At 60.0% G+C, this 14,312-nt stretch overlaps 1 protein-coding gene across 1 annotated transcript in view; it reads left to right on the top strand.

Moving 5' to 3' along the window:
* Window positions 1–857: 857 nt before the first annotated feature.
* The window catches only part of SLIT1 (slit guidance ligand 1), a 61,833-nt gene continuing 48,378 nt past the window's right edge, over window positions 858–14,312 (top strand). Inside the window, 3 exon segments of the mRNA XM_059820921.1 lie at window positions 858–1,060; window positions 13,598–13,669; window positions 13,983–14,054. Coding sequence (XP_059676904.1) covers window positions 858–1,060; window positions 13,598–13,669; window positions 13,983–14,054 — 347 coding nt within the window.

Genomic DNA, 14,312 nt, shown 5'->3' on the forward strand with positions numbered 1-14,312 from the left:
CCTGGAGCAGGAAAGGATATAGCTCATGCCACAGCCAGGACTTTAAGATTTGCTGTCTGCTTGTGGGGCAAAGAGCAAAGTGGAGATGCATGCCCAAGTTCCCCCCGCCTGTCTGCTGAGGTGCTTGGCCACAGGGTTCCTATGAGCAGACCACTCGGGGTACCATCCTGGCTGTCGAGCGCCAGCCCGTCGCGTGGTCCCCGTGGGCTGCCGGGTCCCCGTGCCTTGCCTTGGGCTGTGGACGATGGGGATGGGGCTCCGGGCTGCCGGCTGGGAGACGGGCCAAGGGTGCCTGGAACACACCGAGGGATGCAAAAGCTTTTGGCACCCCCCAAATGTTCTGCCCGCCACCGCTTGGTTCGCAGGCTGTTTCTCCGGTCTCTGCCACACCCCGGGGTGCCTCTGCCCACACGCTCCCCGGCATCCCGCAGCCATCTCACGGCGGGCGGGGGGTGGGGGTGGTGTCGGCTGCCCCGCGGGCCAACCCCGCTGTCCCGGGTGGGGGGACCGAGCCGGAGCCCACCTTGCTGCACGGCCGGGGCGGTGCAGAGCCCCGACGGCTCTGGGTGCCGGTGCTCTGCCCGGCCAGCACCGCTCCTACCCCCGCAGCCGCCGGTGCCGGGGGCGCGGGGAGGGGCGGCGGCAGCGGGGGGGCCCGTCGGGGCGGGCAGGGCGGGAGGGAGGAGCCAGCGCGGAGGCTGTGCCTGGGCTGCGGGATGGGGCGGCAGTGAGGGCGGGCGGGTGTGCGCCGACGGGGCTCTCGCCCCGGAGCCGAGCCGTGCCGAGCCGTGCCGAGCCCAGCCCCGCTCCCCGGTGATGCGCAGCGGCCCCGCCGCCTAACGCCGCTGCGCGCTGCCATGGCGGCCCCGACCCCCGGGGGGGCGGCGGGGGTCCCGGCGGGGCTGCGGGCCGCCGCCTGGCTGCTGGCGTGCGCCGCGCTGTGCCGGGGCCGCGCCGCCGCCTGCCCGCCGCTCTGCGCCTGCAGCGGCACCACGGTGGACTGCCACGGCACGGCCCTGCGCGCCGTGCCCAAGAGCATCCCCCGCGGCACCGAGCGCCTGTGAGTACGGCGGGGCTTTGTCCGGCCCGGCGGGGGTGGGAGCGGCCCGTGTCGGGGTGCGGGCGCGTGTGCAAGGCAGTGTGCTGGGGCAAGCGCTTGTCCTGGGGGCGTGCGCGTTCAAAAGCGTGTGGGGAGTGCGTGCAAGTGCCCAGCGGGGGGGGAAGCATGTTTAAGAGCCTCTCAGGGGTGTCTGCAGGAGCCCGTCAGGGGATGCAAGTGCAAGAGTCTGTCCGTGGGGTGCGTGTGCAACAGCCTGTCTGGGGGTGGGCAAGTGCCCATCTAAGGGGAATGCATATGTCTGTTAAGGGGAGTACTTGTGCAAATGCCCGGGGGGGCATGTGCAAAAGCCTGCCCAAAAGGTGCGTGTGCAAGAACCTGGTGGGGTGGGCGCCTGTGCAGCATCCCGTTCAGCGGGGCGGTTGTGAGTGTGTAAAAGTGCCTGTTCAGGGGATGCGTGTGCATCATCTCCTCCATGGAGGGGGTGCAATAGCCCGTCGAAGTGGAGAACGGTGTGTGTGCAAGAGCCCGCTGGGGCAGGATGCGTGTGCAGCCCTTCATCTGTAGGAGGGATGTGCAAGGGGTCCTGCATGTGCAAGAGCCCGCGTGTGCCAGTGTGCGTGCAAGCACGTGGAGCGGGGTTGGGACTAGAGCCGTGCCTGAGGGGGTGGGTTGCTCCAGGGGAGTATTTGCACTGGGGCAGCCCGGAATGGGCTGCATGTGTGGGGGCTGCACGCCCCATGGCACCCACACGCAGGTGTGTGGCCACTCCTGCTGTGACTTGTCATGGGGCACCCACACAGCCGGAGTGTTACCGAAAATTGAGTTGCTTGCAGGTCCCCACCACCCCGAGCCCCTACCCGTGCTGGGCACCCCTTTGTCCCCAGGGAGCCCTCCTGGGGACGTTGTGCTGGGGATCAGGCCCCGTTCCCCTGATGTCCCCTTGGACCCCCGCCCCGGTGTGACCAGCCTACAGCCGTGCACACAGCTCACCCAGCCCTGCCAGTCCCCTGTGCCTGCATCTCCCTGCTCATCAAAGCCCTGCCACATCCCCAGGGGCGCCGGGAGCGGTCCCTGGGTCTCTCGGCAGGATCCCATAAGGAACGCTGTTCTCCCGTGGAGCATGGTCACGGTCCAGCCAGCTGCGGGGGTCCTGCAGCACGCGCTGAGCTCCCCCGAGCAGGGGGTCCCTTTGCCGCTGCGCCCGGCTGGGCAGGTCTCTGCTCGGGGTCCCCGCGGCTGCAATGGGTCCCGGCTCCGGGGAGAAGGGCGTGAGCTGAGCGTGTCCAACCCGCTGCTGGTGGCAGGTTCCCAGCATGCAGGTGTCCCCAATCCCGGCAGGAGAGCAGGGCTGTCCCCAGTCTCTCCTCTCCGCTCGCGGGCAGCGGGTGCCCGGTCCCAGGGGCTGCGGTGGAGCCTGGTGGCACAGTAGCCCCGCTCCAGCCGTGGGGCAAGGCTGCCCCGACATCCCCCTTGCAGCGCAGGGAAGCATTGGGACTGCCACCTCCTCAGGGCAGGATGCGTCCCGGGACATCCACGCACACGGGGCTCCTTCTGTCCCTGTGCTGCGCTGCCTCCGGTTACTGGAGTGTGAATGTGCCCTTTGCCTGCAGCTGGGGAGAGACCCCGCAGCAGGGACTGCAGGCAGCCCGGCAGTCGCCAGGGCTGCACCCAGCGTGCAGCGCTGGGAGCTCTGTGGGACACCGCTTTAGTGGAGTTTTCTCTTCTCCCGCCGTAATTATCCTCATACAAATGATTATTACCCAGCACAGCAACCAGGCTGCTGCGAGCTGCAATCCCATAGAGCCAGTTTGTGAGCTCCGAGACAGGATCCCCCTTTCCTCTGTGCCCAGGGTGGGGGGAAGATTTGCGCACAGCCGCTCCTGCCTGCACCTGCCTTTTCTGCCCCTCAGGGAGCTTGGTGGGCTCCGCAGCATCTGCTCTCCATGCACCTGGGTGCAGGGTGCTGGGGGAGCATGGGCAACGAGTCCCTGCCTCTGCCTGCCAGGCAGGTGCTCAGCTCCGCTTGGATGAGACAATGTTGGAGTGGGCTGACAGAGGATGTCCTTGGGTGGGTGTCTCACTCCTGCCCCACAGGGCATCTCTCCCCCTCTGGCAGCGGGTCCTTCTGTGGTCTCCCGTTCTGCCTCCGCGGGTCCGGTCCTCTGTGGCCGTCACCGCTTAGCGACATTGGGTTTTCTGTATATTCATGCAGCTGCTGGTGCCGGATCTGCTGGCTGGGTTGAGCTAGCCATGCTGCTCTCTTGTGGGTGTTGTCTGCTGGATAACTACTTCCCGATGTGTTGCATGCCCTTGCAGGTGCTTGAGGGTGTCTGTGCAGAGCAGGTCTATCTCCGAGCAGCGAATTCCTGCTGTAACAGCTAGTGAGTGAGTTCGAGTTCCCTGTAAAGAGGCTGTAACCTTGCAGTCTCCAACTTCTCACTCCTTGATGGAGTGGGGTCAGCTAGCAACCACAGGGGAGCCTGCAGCAGGGTCTGTGCTCAGGACTCGCTGTTTCCAGGGGCTGGCTTTCTTTGGGAAGCCAGCAACCCCTTACTGGTGCCCTCCGCTGCCTGCCCCGTTTCCCAAGCCCCAGGATGTGCAGCATGAATGATGCCGACCTCACCATGCGTCCCACAGTGCTGGTGAGCAGTGGTGTCCCTGCTGTCGTGTTGCCTGCCTGTTGCATGCTCAGCCAGCTGGGACGCTGGAAAAAGCCTGGAGCCTCCAAACACCACGCCGGGCTGCCCTGCAAGGGCTGAGCCCCATGGCGGCAGGGGTCGAACCCCTGGGCAGACCAGCACTGCTGCTGTGGCCATGCATGCTGGCACTGCCAAAGCTGTCATGGGGACTCAGACAGCAGCATCCTGTGGTGAGGTCTGAGCTCCATCACTTTTGAAACACACCCTTTTCCTTTGAGGAAGAGGGAGTTATTTGCCTCGCAGAGTCACTGCAACTTAGAGGAATCACAGGCTGGGGAGAAATTGTCTTTGCTGCTTGAAGGTTTTCCATGATGCCTGCCCGGTGGCACTGTTGGTGCAGGGTAAGGGCTGGAGACGTGTCCAGGAAGGAGCATGAGTAGTGGCTGCATGGGGGGTCAGGGGACCCCCCTTTCCTTGCACCAGGGCACAGCACATTGCTCCCTAAGTGCCTTCTAGTCTGCAACCCGACGTAAATGCCAAGTGGTGCCTCCACTCCTGCCATCTGGATCAGCCACTGAGCGGTGAGGCTTATGCTGCAGCAAGGGGGGAAGCAGCAAAATCTCTGGGTGCTTTGCATGGCTGCCTGAGCTCCTGCTTACACCTCTGGCAAGCACGATAGAGCAGGTCCTGGAGGCGTCATAGGCAGGACAGGGTGATAAACCCCCAGCACTACTGTCTTATCTGCTCCCGGGAGTCCCTCAGGTCTCAGCTGCCAGAGGAGAGCTGTGGGAGAAAGGTACTGTTCCCTTCCCCGTTTGCTTGCTTTTCTTTCTTTCTTTCCTTGAAAGAGCCTCTGAAGAGCAGACTGCCCTTTCAGGGAGCTGGGTCACTCTCCCTGTGCCAGCAGGATCAGTGCAATTCGCCACCGTCAAATGGCTGCTTCCAGTCCAGCTCTTTGCTCATGGGGGTTGAATTGAGCCTCATTGCGTTGCACTCACTCCTGCTTTTGAAGTTTTCAGCTGATGGCTGAGAATTGCCCCACTCACCGCTTTTGCCTCCCCTCTGGTAGGCTGAACACTCCCCATCTTGCTGTCAGCAGTGCCATGCCCCTCTCCTCCCACGTGGCGGGCAGCAGAGCTGGGTTTGGGGGTCCCCATCACTGCATCCCCCTTGGCTCCCTCTTCTCCCTCCCAGGGTTCCCAGCCTCAGCATTGCATGGGGCTCCCATTTGCCTTATTCCCCCAACTTGCGATTTGCCTGCGCTGAAACGGGCCCCATCCAGACTGCAGCCAGCTCTGCCATCTCCCCTGTCTGTGTGCTCTTCCACTCAGCTTGTTGGCGGAGGGAAGGGGTGCTGGGCTCCAGCCCTTCGCTACGGGAGCTCGATGCCAGGGTGGCCGCACCTGAGGCACGCTCACGCACTACCTAACCATCCCCTGCCGAAATTACAGCAGCGAGCTCTTGTTCAGCGCGTGTTTAATTCATGCACACGCGTCTCCCTCTAGCCAGTTAATCAAAATGTCTTGCAGCAGCAAGGCCGGCGTATCTCAGCAGTGCTCGTGTATTCGACACCGGTTGTTGCGCTGTGTCTCCTTGGGGTGCTTTGGGGAATGTTAATTCTTAGGAAGCACCTTAGGGGGGGCTCAACCTCTCCCTTTCCTGGGTGCCCGGGCAAGTTTTAGGTGTTGCAGCTGAGCAGGCTGGTTGCAGGGGCAGCGAGGGAGCGTGCAGGCTCTGCAGAGCTCTGGGGCGGGATGCAGGACTGATTTCCAGCCAGGGCAGTGCTCGGCCGGCCCTGCTGGTCTCTGCTCTCGGGAGAGCCAGTGCTGGGCACTGGGAGGATGCGGGCTGGCTGGGGAAGGCAGCCTGCTCAGCCCGCTGCAGTGGCTTCCTTGGGAGCCTTCCCGGACAGAGGAAATTTGCAATTCTATTCCAATTTCTCCCTTCAGCTACGTCCAAGGCAGATGCTGTCTATATATTGCCATGGTAACGCTGCGTTCTCACTCTCCATGGAATTGCATGCTGGAAAAATATTAGTTTAAAAAACTATGTCGTGTTTGTATTGACTGGAGCCGAGGCTGATAGTGGAGGATCTATTGTCCCCTGGTTGGGAAAAGTCACCAGTAACAGGCAATAAAGCCTGGCGGATTGGCCTCTGGTGACCACTTCTCACCCCGCATGGCAATTGCTTCCCTATAAACCCTTCCCTGGCTCTGTTTTATTGCATCCTTTAAAATAGATATTTTTGCCGTAAATGTGCTGCCACTTCGCTCCTCTGGGGTGATGCATTGTGCCGCTGGCAATTCCTCGCTGCTGAGGTGGGAGCGAGGAGGGGGAATTGTTCCCGGATTTAATTGTCGGTCTCTTGTGTGCACCTTCAAACGCCGCTGTTGCTGCTGCTGTGTGCTGGGCACGGTGGCGGTGGTGCCGGTGCAGGATAGCACCCCATGCACACGCACGCACAGGAACCATCTAGCTGGCTCATTACGGGACGTGCATTTGCTTTGAGTTTCATGCTCTCCTACTTCATTGTTTCCTACCAAACCTCCAGCCAGCCGAAGAGTGAGGCAGCTATGAAATGCAAAGGCTGCTTGAGAGACCCCCACGGAGCAGCAGAACCCGCAGCCCAGGGGAACAGAGGGGACTTGGGGTGCCACCGAGGTGGTGCAGGTGGGGAAAGGGTGTCCTGTCTGGGGAAAAGTGTATGAGCCCATGACCCTGCATGGAGAGGGGCTTTTTCTCCATCCTCGCTCTGGTTTGCTCCCCAGGGAGCCAGGGCGGGCGGGCGAGGCGAGCGCTGGAGCAGGATGTGTGCATGTGTGCATGCACAGGAGGGCGAGGTGGGCAGCCGAGGAGCCTGTCTTTGTCTTGCATCCGAGTCCTTCATGGTTCCCTGCCTGCTCCAGAGGTACTTAGTGCCACGGGTGCATCCCCTTTATCTTTATTGCTACCGAAATAACCTTTCGTAAAACCTGAAAGGCAAAGTGATGTTCCTGTGCGTGTTTTTTTCTGAAATGCAATGAAAACCAGTTGTGCGTTAGCAAATGGCCCCATCCCGGGGGATGTCAGACCCAGATCATTGCTCCCCGGCAGGCTTCCAGCACGAGTAGCTCCAACGCCAGCGACTGGCCCCTGTCCTCTGTCCCCGCTCGGGTGACAGCCAGGGATGGTTACAGTGGCAGCAGCAGCCGGCGGAGGTTTTCCTGCTGTACAGCACGAGGCTGCTCTTAGCAACATGGGCAGCGAGAGGGGATGGTTTGCAGCCTGGTCATTAGGGTCATAGCACTGCTGGAAGCAGGAAGGGAATTAGGTGGGACGGAGGGAACCTCTCCGTGGTTTTGGTGCAGAGCTGGTCCCAGGCTGTCCTCTCCTGGACCATCTCAGGCCTCCCTGCCACAAACAGGTTCTGATGTGATTCTGTGAAGCTGAGTATCTGCTTTCCTGGCGTGCATTTTGGATGCACTTGCTGCTCAAAATAGCAGAGGCAAGTGTCCTATGGGGGAGAGAGGCTGCTAGGAGGAGGAAGATCAGAAAAAAGAGAAGATTAATTTTTCAAGTGATGCAGCCAAGGAGCAGCCCTGGGCACCAAGAGTGGGAGAGATGCAAGCTCCTGGCCCTGGATATTTTTCGGGAGGAGGAAGCCCCAGCTCCAAAATGGGATGCTCCAGAAGACTCAGCTGGTCTGGGGTTGAGCAGGCACCCATGACCGAGCAGTTCGGGTGCACTTGTCCTCCCATCCCTGCTGTGAGCTGCTGCAGGAGGGATGAGCAAAGGGGGTTTACTGAGGAAGATGCAGGGTGGATTCGTCCTTGAGCGGCAGGATGAAGCCTGAGGGCTTGGCTGCCTCTGCTGCCCTGGGAAGCAGAGGAGCCATGGGAGCAGTGATACTCCTCACCAGGCTAGTCAGCACGGCACAAAAAGCCCAATTTTGAGGGTATCCAGGTAAATCTGAGCCTCAGTTTCCCCGTTTATGAAACAGAAATGACCTGTTGCCTTTTTTCTCTCACACGAGGGTTGAGTGAGGTTATTTATTTATTTTTAACCTGAAGGTGACACGCCACGATGCTGCGTGAGTGTAAAGCACTCCCTGACTGCGAGCAGCTAATGGCTGTGGCATGAAAACCCCAGAGAGAAGTTAGGAAGAGCAGAAAGCCTTCCGGATCCTCACCGTTACTCGCAAGATCGATGCTGTTTGTAACACTTAAAAATTTATTGTGGTGCTAACCTGCTTTAGTACCTCATAAAAGCTTACAGAGCCTCCCATGCTCTGAGGGCCAACACCGTGCTTGGGGTTGGCTTCCCCTTTGGCTAAGGGCAGTTATTCTGGGATGAGCCCAAATAGCACATAGCTGCTTTTGGAGCTGTCCTCTTCGGGCACATCACCCTGCAGGCTTCTCGTAGGGGGGGTGCTGGCAAGGCATTCGCCCTGGGGTGTATGGCACCCTTAAAAGGACTTTGATGAACCCCTTGGGCACCCTTGCTCTTCCTTGAGGGGTCTGGTCAGGGCAGGGATGGGAAGGAAAAGGAGGAGAAGGTGCTGAGCCCCTTGTGCAGCTGTGTCAGCCCAGGGCGTGGGTGCCCAGTGTCCCCTCCCCGAGTGGTGGGCAGCAGCACCTCGTACCCCCCTTACACCTTGGAGAGGATGGGGTTAGCACCCAGCCGTGCCCCCATGGGCTGCAGGGAGCTGGCAGATGTGGTGAGTATCCCTCTGTGCTGACACTGGAGGGGACCAGCTCTCCTGGGACTGGGAGAGGCTCTGCCCTGCCTTTTGCTGCTTGGGCAGCTCAGCAAGCCTGTGCTGGGACTTCATTACATTCAAGCAGTCGGGTGAAATCTTGAGAAGACTTGAAAAATGCAATAAAAGTATAGGACGAAAGATTGCAGCTGCTCTGTCCCAGAGTGCTGAGAGCAGGGGTCAGTCCGGGGTCTGAGCCTCGTCCGTGTTTCCATTAGCAGTCTGCGTGATGGGACATGAGCAGTTTATGACATTTGCAGATGCCACCAGGCTGGGAGAGATGCAAGGGGGCTGGAGGACAGGCTGAGATTTCCAAGTGGACTTGGCGAACAGGAGGAATGGGCTGACAAAAAGGATGCTGTTGCCTGGCGACTCGAGGAAGGTGTTTGGTGGGAGGGGATCGCCAATAGCACAGATGTGCGATGGGAGCATGAGCTGAGCGGGTCCTACCCCTGCAAGGCAGAGAGACCCTGAGGGCTGTGCCTATGGGGCTGGGGGCTTGTTGGGGGAAACGGGGCTGGGAGAGGGGACCTGCGTGGGCAAGGGAGCAGCCCTGGTCTCTGCACTGTGGTGGCTGGGGCAGGCAGGGATGGGGTTCATCTGCAGCAAGAAGGGTTCAGGTCAGAGTTTTGGAAATGGCCCTTGAGGCAGGAGCAGTGACTTGCTGGAATAGGGGAGTATTATAGCTGGACTTGCAGGGCACAGGGGAGTGTCAGTCCCCATCCCTGAAGGAGCTGCTGTATGCGTCTGTCAGGATTGATGGAGGGCTGCAGAGATACTACTGTGGGGTGTGTGACCTTGCAGCCTTCATTTCTGCACTTCCCTGATTGTTATCCAGCACCGCCGGCTCCAGCTGGGGTCCAGGGCTCTGGGATGAGGGCTATAGAGCTGCTGGGAGGGGAGCCAGTCCCTAAGGGCCAGTGCTCTGAGCCAAGGGCAGAAATGGCAGGGCGATGAGGGCCATGGATGCATCACACCAATGAAGCAACTGCTGGCCTCGCTAGGCAGCGGGGCAGTGGTGGCCCTCAAAGCGGGGACCACAGGAGCACAGCTGGCTGCTGGCGTTGCTGTCATGGACCCTTCTCCACCAGCCCCTGCAGCCAACGCCCGGGTGCAGTGCGTCCCCACTCCGCTGGCGCTAACGGGGCTGGGACACATTTCTCCGCTTGCGGGTGCAAATGCAGGGTTTTGTGTCGCAGACTTTCCCTCTGTCTTCTTAAAAGCGGGAGTCTGGGGAGTGCAGCAGTTAGGATTTCTGGCTCGGTGGGAAAGCAGAGCTGAGCTGAGCACAAGGACAGGAGTCACGTGTGTGCCGAATAGCTGATGCTTTGCAGTGGAGTGGATATTGGGATTGCTCTGTTGGCTCCTTCCCCTTCCCGCTCCTGATAAATCAGTGCCCAGGGAAATATCACTCATGTTGGCTGTATTTAATAAATTACCTCTCAGCATTTGCACTCTCTGAGGTTGTTACCGAGTTAGTGTAGCTCCAAACCCTGCAAAGGGAAAAGACGCATCAGACCCCCTGGGAGTGGAATAAGCCATCCAAAGCTAGAAACCAAATATAAACCCAGACTATGCAAATCCAGTCTAACAAACCCTGCTGCAACGCAGACATCCCATCTGGGAGTGGGATGATCCACAAGCAACATAGCAAAGGGACTGCTTGTTTTAATGACTTTCCTCTTCCCAGGGAGAAATGGGAGGGGGGTTCTGAAACTTGAAGGTTGCAAATAAAAATTTGCTGCCTCTCCAGTGGCAGTGTGAGATTTGGGGTGCTGGGAGGCAGGGGAAGGCAGCCTGGATGAACCTGATGATGCTTTCTGGCATTAAACCCTATGGATTAATGGCAAAAGAGCAAGCCCCGCATCTCTGCTTTCAAATCACAGTCCAGAAATGCAACCAATCTGCCAGGCAGCTCCCCAGACACATCAGTCCTTATCAAAGCTCTGGTGCACGGGGCAGGGCAGGGTGTTTCGCTTGACAAGGAAAGGGCACAGAGGCAGCGGGTGAGCAGCTGAGCAGCGGGGATCCGGCTTTCTGGGCACAGCAGACTGTAATTTATCTCCATGAGGAACTGAAGGGGATTTAGAAGGGAAAAAATGTCATGAAGTTAAATGGCAGTGTTGCCTCGGCATCCTTACAAATAAGCTTTACCTGCTGTTCATTCCCATCTTGGTTGCAAAGGCCATCATTTACCCGAACAAAGGCAAGGGGGGATGCTGAGAGCAGTTGTCAGGAAGCATGCAGGGCCAGTCCCCGAGGGAGTGGGGCTGTGAAGGGGCCCTGGGACACTGCCCCGCTCGGGGACTGCCACCAGCCCCAGTCCCAGAGCACCCTGAGGATGCTCAGTGAGCACACAGGGAGTGGAGGCTGGTGTGGGCTGCACAGTTGCCCCCCAGGGTGTCATGACCCCAGGCACTGCCCCAGGGCAGTGCATCCCGCCTGTGCCTCCTTGTGCTGAAGTCTTTGGGTTCAGGCTGCGCCACCCCAGAAGGTGCCTGGGAGAGAGGGCAGAGCCTGGTTTCGGCATGTGGAGGGGCTGGCCGTGTCCAGTCCATGGCTCTTTGGTGTTTCCGCATGTCTACGCTGCTTTGCATGTGCTCTGCCTCTAGCTAAGGCTCTGGGTGCTGGTGCTCAGAGGACCCCAGAGGTGTCCGAGCCGTCCTTGGGCTTTGCAGGCTGAGGTGTAAGTCTTGGCTTTCAGATTGAACAGTTTTACAATCAAGCCTCTCTGCTCTTTCTGCAGTACTGGGGATTTCCTAACTTCCACTTACACATTGCAACCGGAGTAACGTTAGGTGTGTTTAAAAAGTGACATGGGAGTGCTGCCGGGGACCCTCCCTCGCCAGAGCTCGGACAGGAGCCCTTGCCTCCAGCTTGGCCTCCCGCCCGGCCCGGGGGAGCTTCCCAGGCAATCTGCTTTGGCAAGGACCCTTTAGGACATTTGGAGAAAAATCGCTCCTGAAGCCGGAGTTTCTCCCTGCCCTTAGCTGGCCCTAAAGCTGTGGTCCCTCAGGAGGTGGGCACGCACATCTGCACATACCGAGCCACCCCTCCTGCGGTGACAGATGTCCCTAAAACACATGACCCACCCCAGCGCCTCGTGCCCGGGACTTCCAGCCTGGCCGTGGGTTGTGCCCCCGGGAGGGGGGCAGGACCGAGCCCTGCGGGGTGCAGCCTTGCGGGTTGGAGCCCGCTCCCTGGGAGCCAGATGTGCGCTGGCCAGACGGGGAGCCGGGCACAGCCCGAGTGCGGGTTTCAGTTTAATCGCCGGGGCTGGGGACCCTCTATTCATTCCCCGCTTGCATTCATCTGTGTCCTAGTAACGTGCCCTCCCCACCTCCCTCCCCGCACAGGCACACACGGCTGGATAATGGCAGGAGCCTGGCAATCTCTGGCGCTGAATAGCGGTGTAATTACGAGGCTATAATGGCGAGCTGGAACTCATTAGCCATTATCAGCCGTTTCAGCAGGACAATGGCAGCACCCCGGGGTGCGCGGCTGTGCTGGCTGTACCCGGCGGCTGCACACGCTGCTCGGCGGCTCCGGGGCCAGCCTGCCGCTGACCTCGGCCCCTCGCACGGCCACAGAGCCCGGTGGAGGGAGGCTTTGGCTCTGGATGGGAATTACGGACTGTGTATTCAGCCCCTCAGGCGGCATGGGGCATCCCTGCTCGCCGGCCCCGCTGCCGGGGCTGGGGGGGTTATAGAGCCCTGGGTGCTGCGGTCCTGCTCTGGGGTAGCACCCTCGTGCCGAACCCCTGCCCTGGCTCCAGCAGCTCGTCCTTCCCTTGATTGCCTCCCCCTCGTGCAGTTTATGTGTTTCCTCTTGATTGCCGCCTCTGCATTCAGTGCAGGCAGCGGGTCTCTGGTGTGGGAGCCATCCTCGGGCTGTGTCCCGGCGTGGGCATCCTCCATCCCCGGGGCATGCCGTGGGCAGGTCGCCTCCCGGGGAGGAGCACACCCTGCCGTGCTCTGCGCTGCTGACAGGGGGAGGCTCTCTCCTGCCCATGGGGTGCGCAGTGACCCCCCAGCTCTGCAGGCTGTGGGTCCCAGGGCTGACGGTCACAGGCTCTCCCTGCGGTGCTCACAGTCTGTAATGCGGAAATACACTGCAAAGCTGAGACTGCGAGGGGCAAATCTTTGCACCTCCCGGCTCAGAATATTTTAAAGCAGGATAATGGTAGCGGGGGCACACTGGAGAGCATGGTGGGGGAGAGCTGGGGAGGGGTAGCCTGCAGGCTGGGAGCACAGCCCCTGCCACGTGTGGGTCTGGCAGTGGGGCACACCTTGCCTGTGTGCTGAGCAGAACCCGGGCAGGACAGGAGCCATGGGGTGGGTGCAGGCACCCCACATGCCACCCCCTCCCTTTTTTTCCACCATCAGGGTGAGCAAGCTGGGATAGCGTCTCCCCTCTGGCTGGGGTGCCTGTCCCTGCGCTCACCCAGGGCTTTTGCACAAGGGAGCAATGCCAGGAGAAGCAGTTGGTCCCTTGCAAGTGTCTCTTGGCAGGTGAAACTTGAAGTGTGGTTTATTCTCCGGGCAGATCTTTCAGAGGTGGCGCAGGGCAGAGGAAAGTGTGAGGTGCTGAACACTGAACCAGTTGTGATGCATGTGGGTGACCTGCAGCTGGATGTTTGGAGTGATGCTGCTTTTCTGGGGGATCGTTGTTCACTTTCTTATTACTCTTACCCTCACCCTCTCTAAGTGGCTCTGTATGTTTGGGATGACCCTACCAGGTGTTTGCTGCATTCCCAGAGTGGGGTGATGTACATCCAGCCAGGAGGCTGCTGGCATCACTGGGCTGCTTATTGCATTGCTGATGGCTCTGGGGCTTCTGTCCAAGAGGGACATCCAGTGTGGGGACAGGGAGCTGGGGGGATCTGGGCAGTCCCTGCCCATTTCTGCTTTATGAAAGATGCAAGCTTACACACTCCTGGTCAGCCACACGTCCGTGCACCCAGCACTGCTGGATGTTGAGGATGAGGGTCCTCTCTGGAGCCAGTGGCCAGCCCTGCTGTTTCCAGTAGGGACCACAGAAATGCAGCAGCCACTGCTGTCCTTTGGGTCTTGCCTGCCCCTTTTGGGGGAGCCACTGGGGAGCCCCGGTGCCTGGCCACCTCCTGAGTGCTTCCCCGCTGACCTCCGCCTCTTCTCTCCTCAGGGAGCTCAACGGCAACAACATCACACGGATCAACAAGAATGACTTCGCTGGGCTGAAGCAGCTCCGTGTCCTGTGAGTTCCCAGCAAGGGACCAGCTGCCCCAGTCTTGGCGGGTGCCATGCTCGGCTTGTGACCCCTCCTGGGGCTGGTAGAGATGATGCTGAGCCCTTGGGTGGGCATCTGCTGGTGGGGCTGAAGGGTGTCCGTGTTGGGCTGACAATGGTGGGCTTCCAGCCGGGAGGGAGTGCGGAGAGAGAGGCCGGGTTGTGTTGAGGGGATGGTGGGAGCGAGGTGGCCCTGGATCCAGAGGAGAATCGGGGACCCCGCCGGTGAGTCTCGCGGCTGGGGACCACCTTTCCTGAAAGCCAACCCCTTCTCTCCTCAGGCAGCTGATGGAAAACCAGATTAGCATGGTGGAGCGCGGGGCGTTCGATGACATGAAGGAGCTGGAGCGGCTGTGAGTGTCCGGGCACGGAGGCGGGTTGGTGAGGGGCCGTTGGGTTTAGTCGCAGAGACCATCCTTTCCTTTTTACCTTAAACCATAATATATCAGTGCCATCTGACTTCAAACAGCTTCTCTGCTGCGCGGCGGCAGTATTTTACAGTGTGGGAAGCAAACCTATTTCTGTTTCTATAGATCTTAAAGTCCTTTCTGATGCTTTTGAGGTGAGGGGCAGGTTAAACACAAATCACTCTCACTGTTATCAGCTGTGTC

The sequence above is a fragment of the Gavia stellata genome, chromosome 9, assembly GCF_030936135.1.
Source record: "Gavia stellata isolate bGavSte3 chromosome 9, bGavSte3.hap2, whole genome shotgun sequence".
Classification (NCBI taxonomy): domain Eukaryota; kingdom Metazoa; phylum Chordata; class Aves; order Gaviiformes; family Gaviidae; genus Gavia; species Gavia stellata.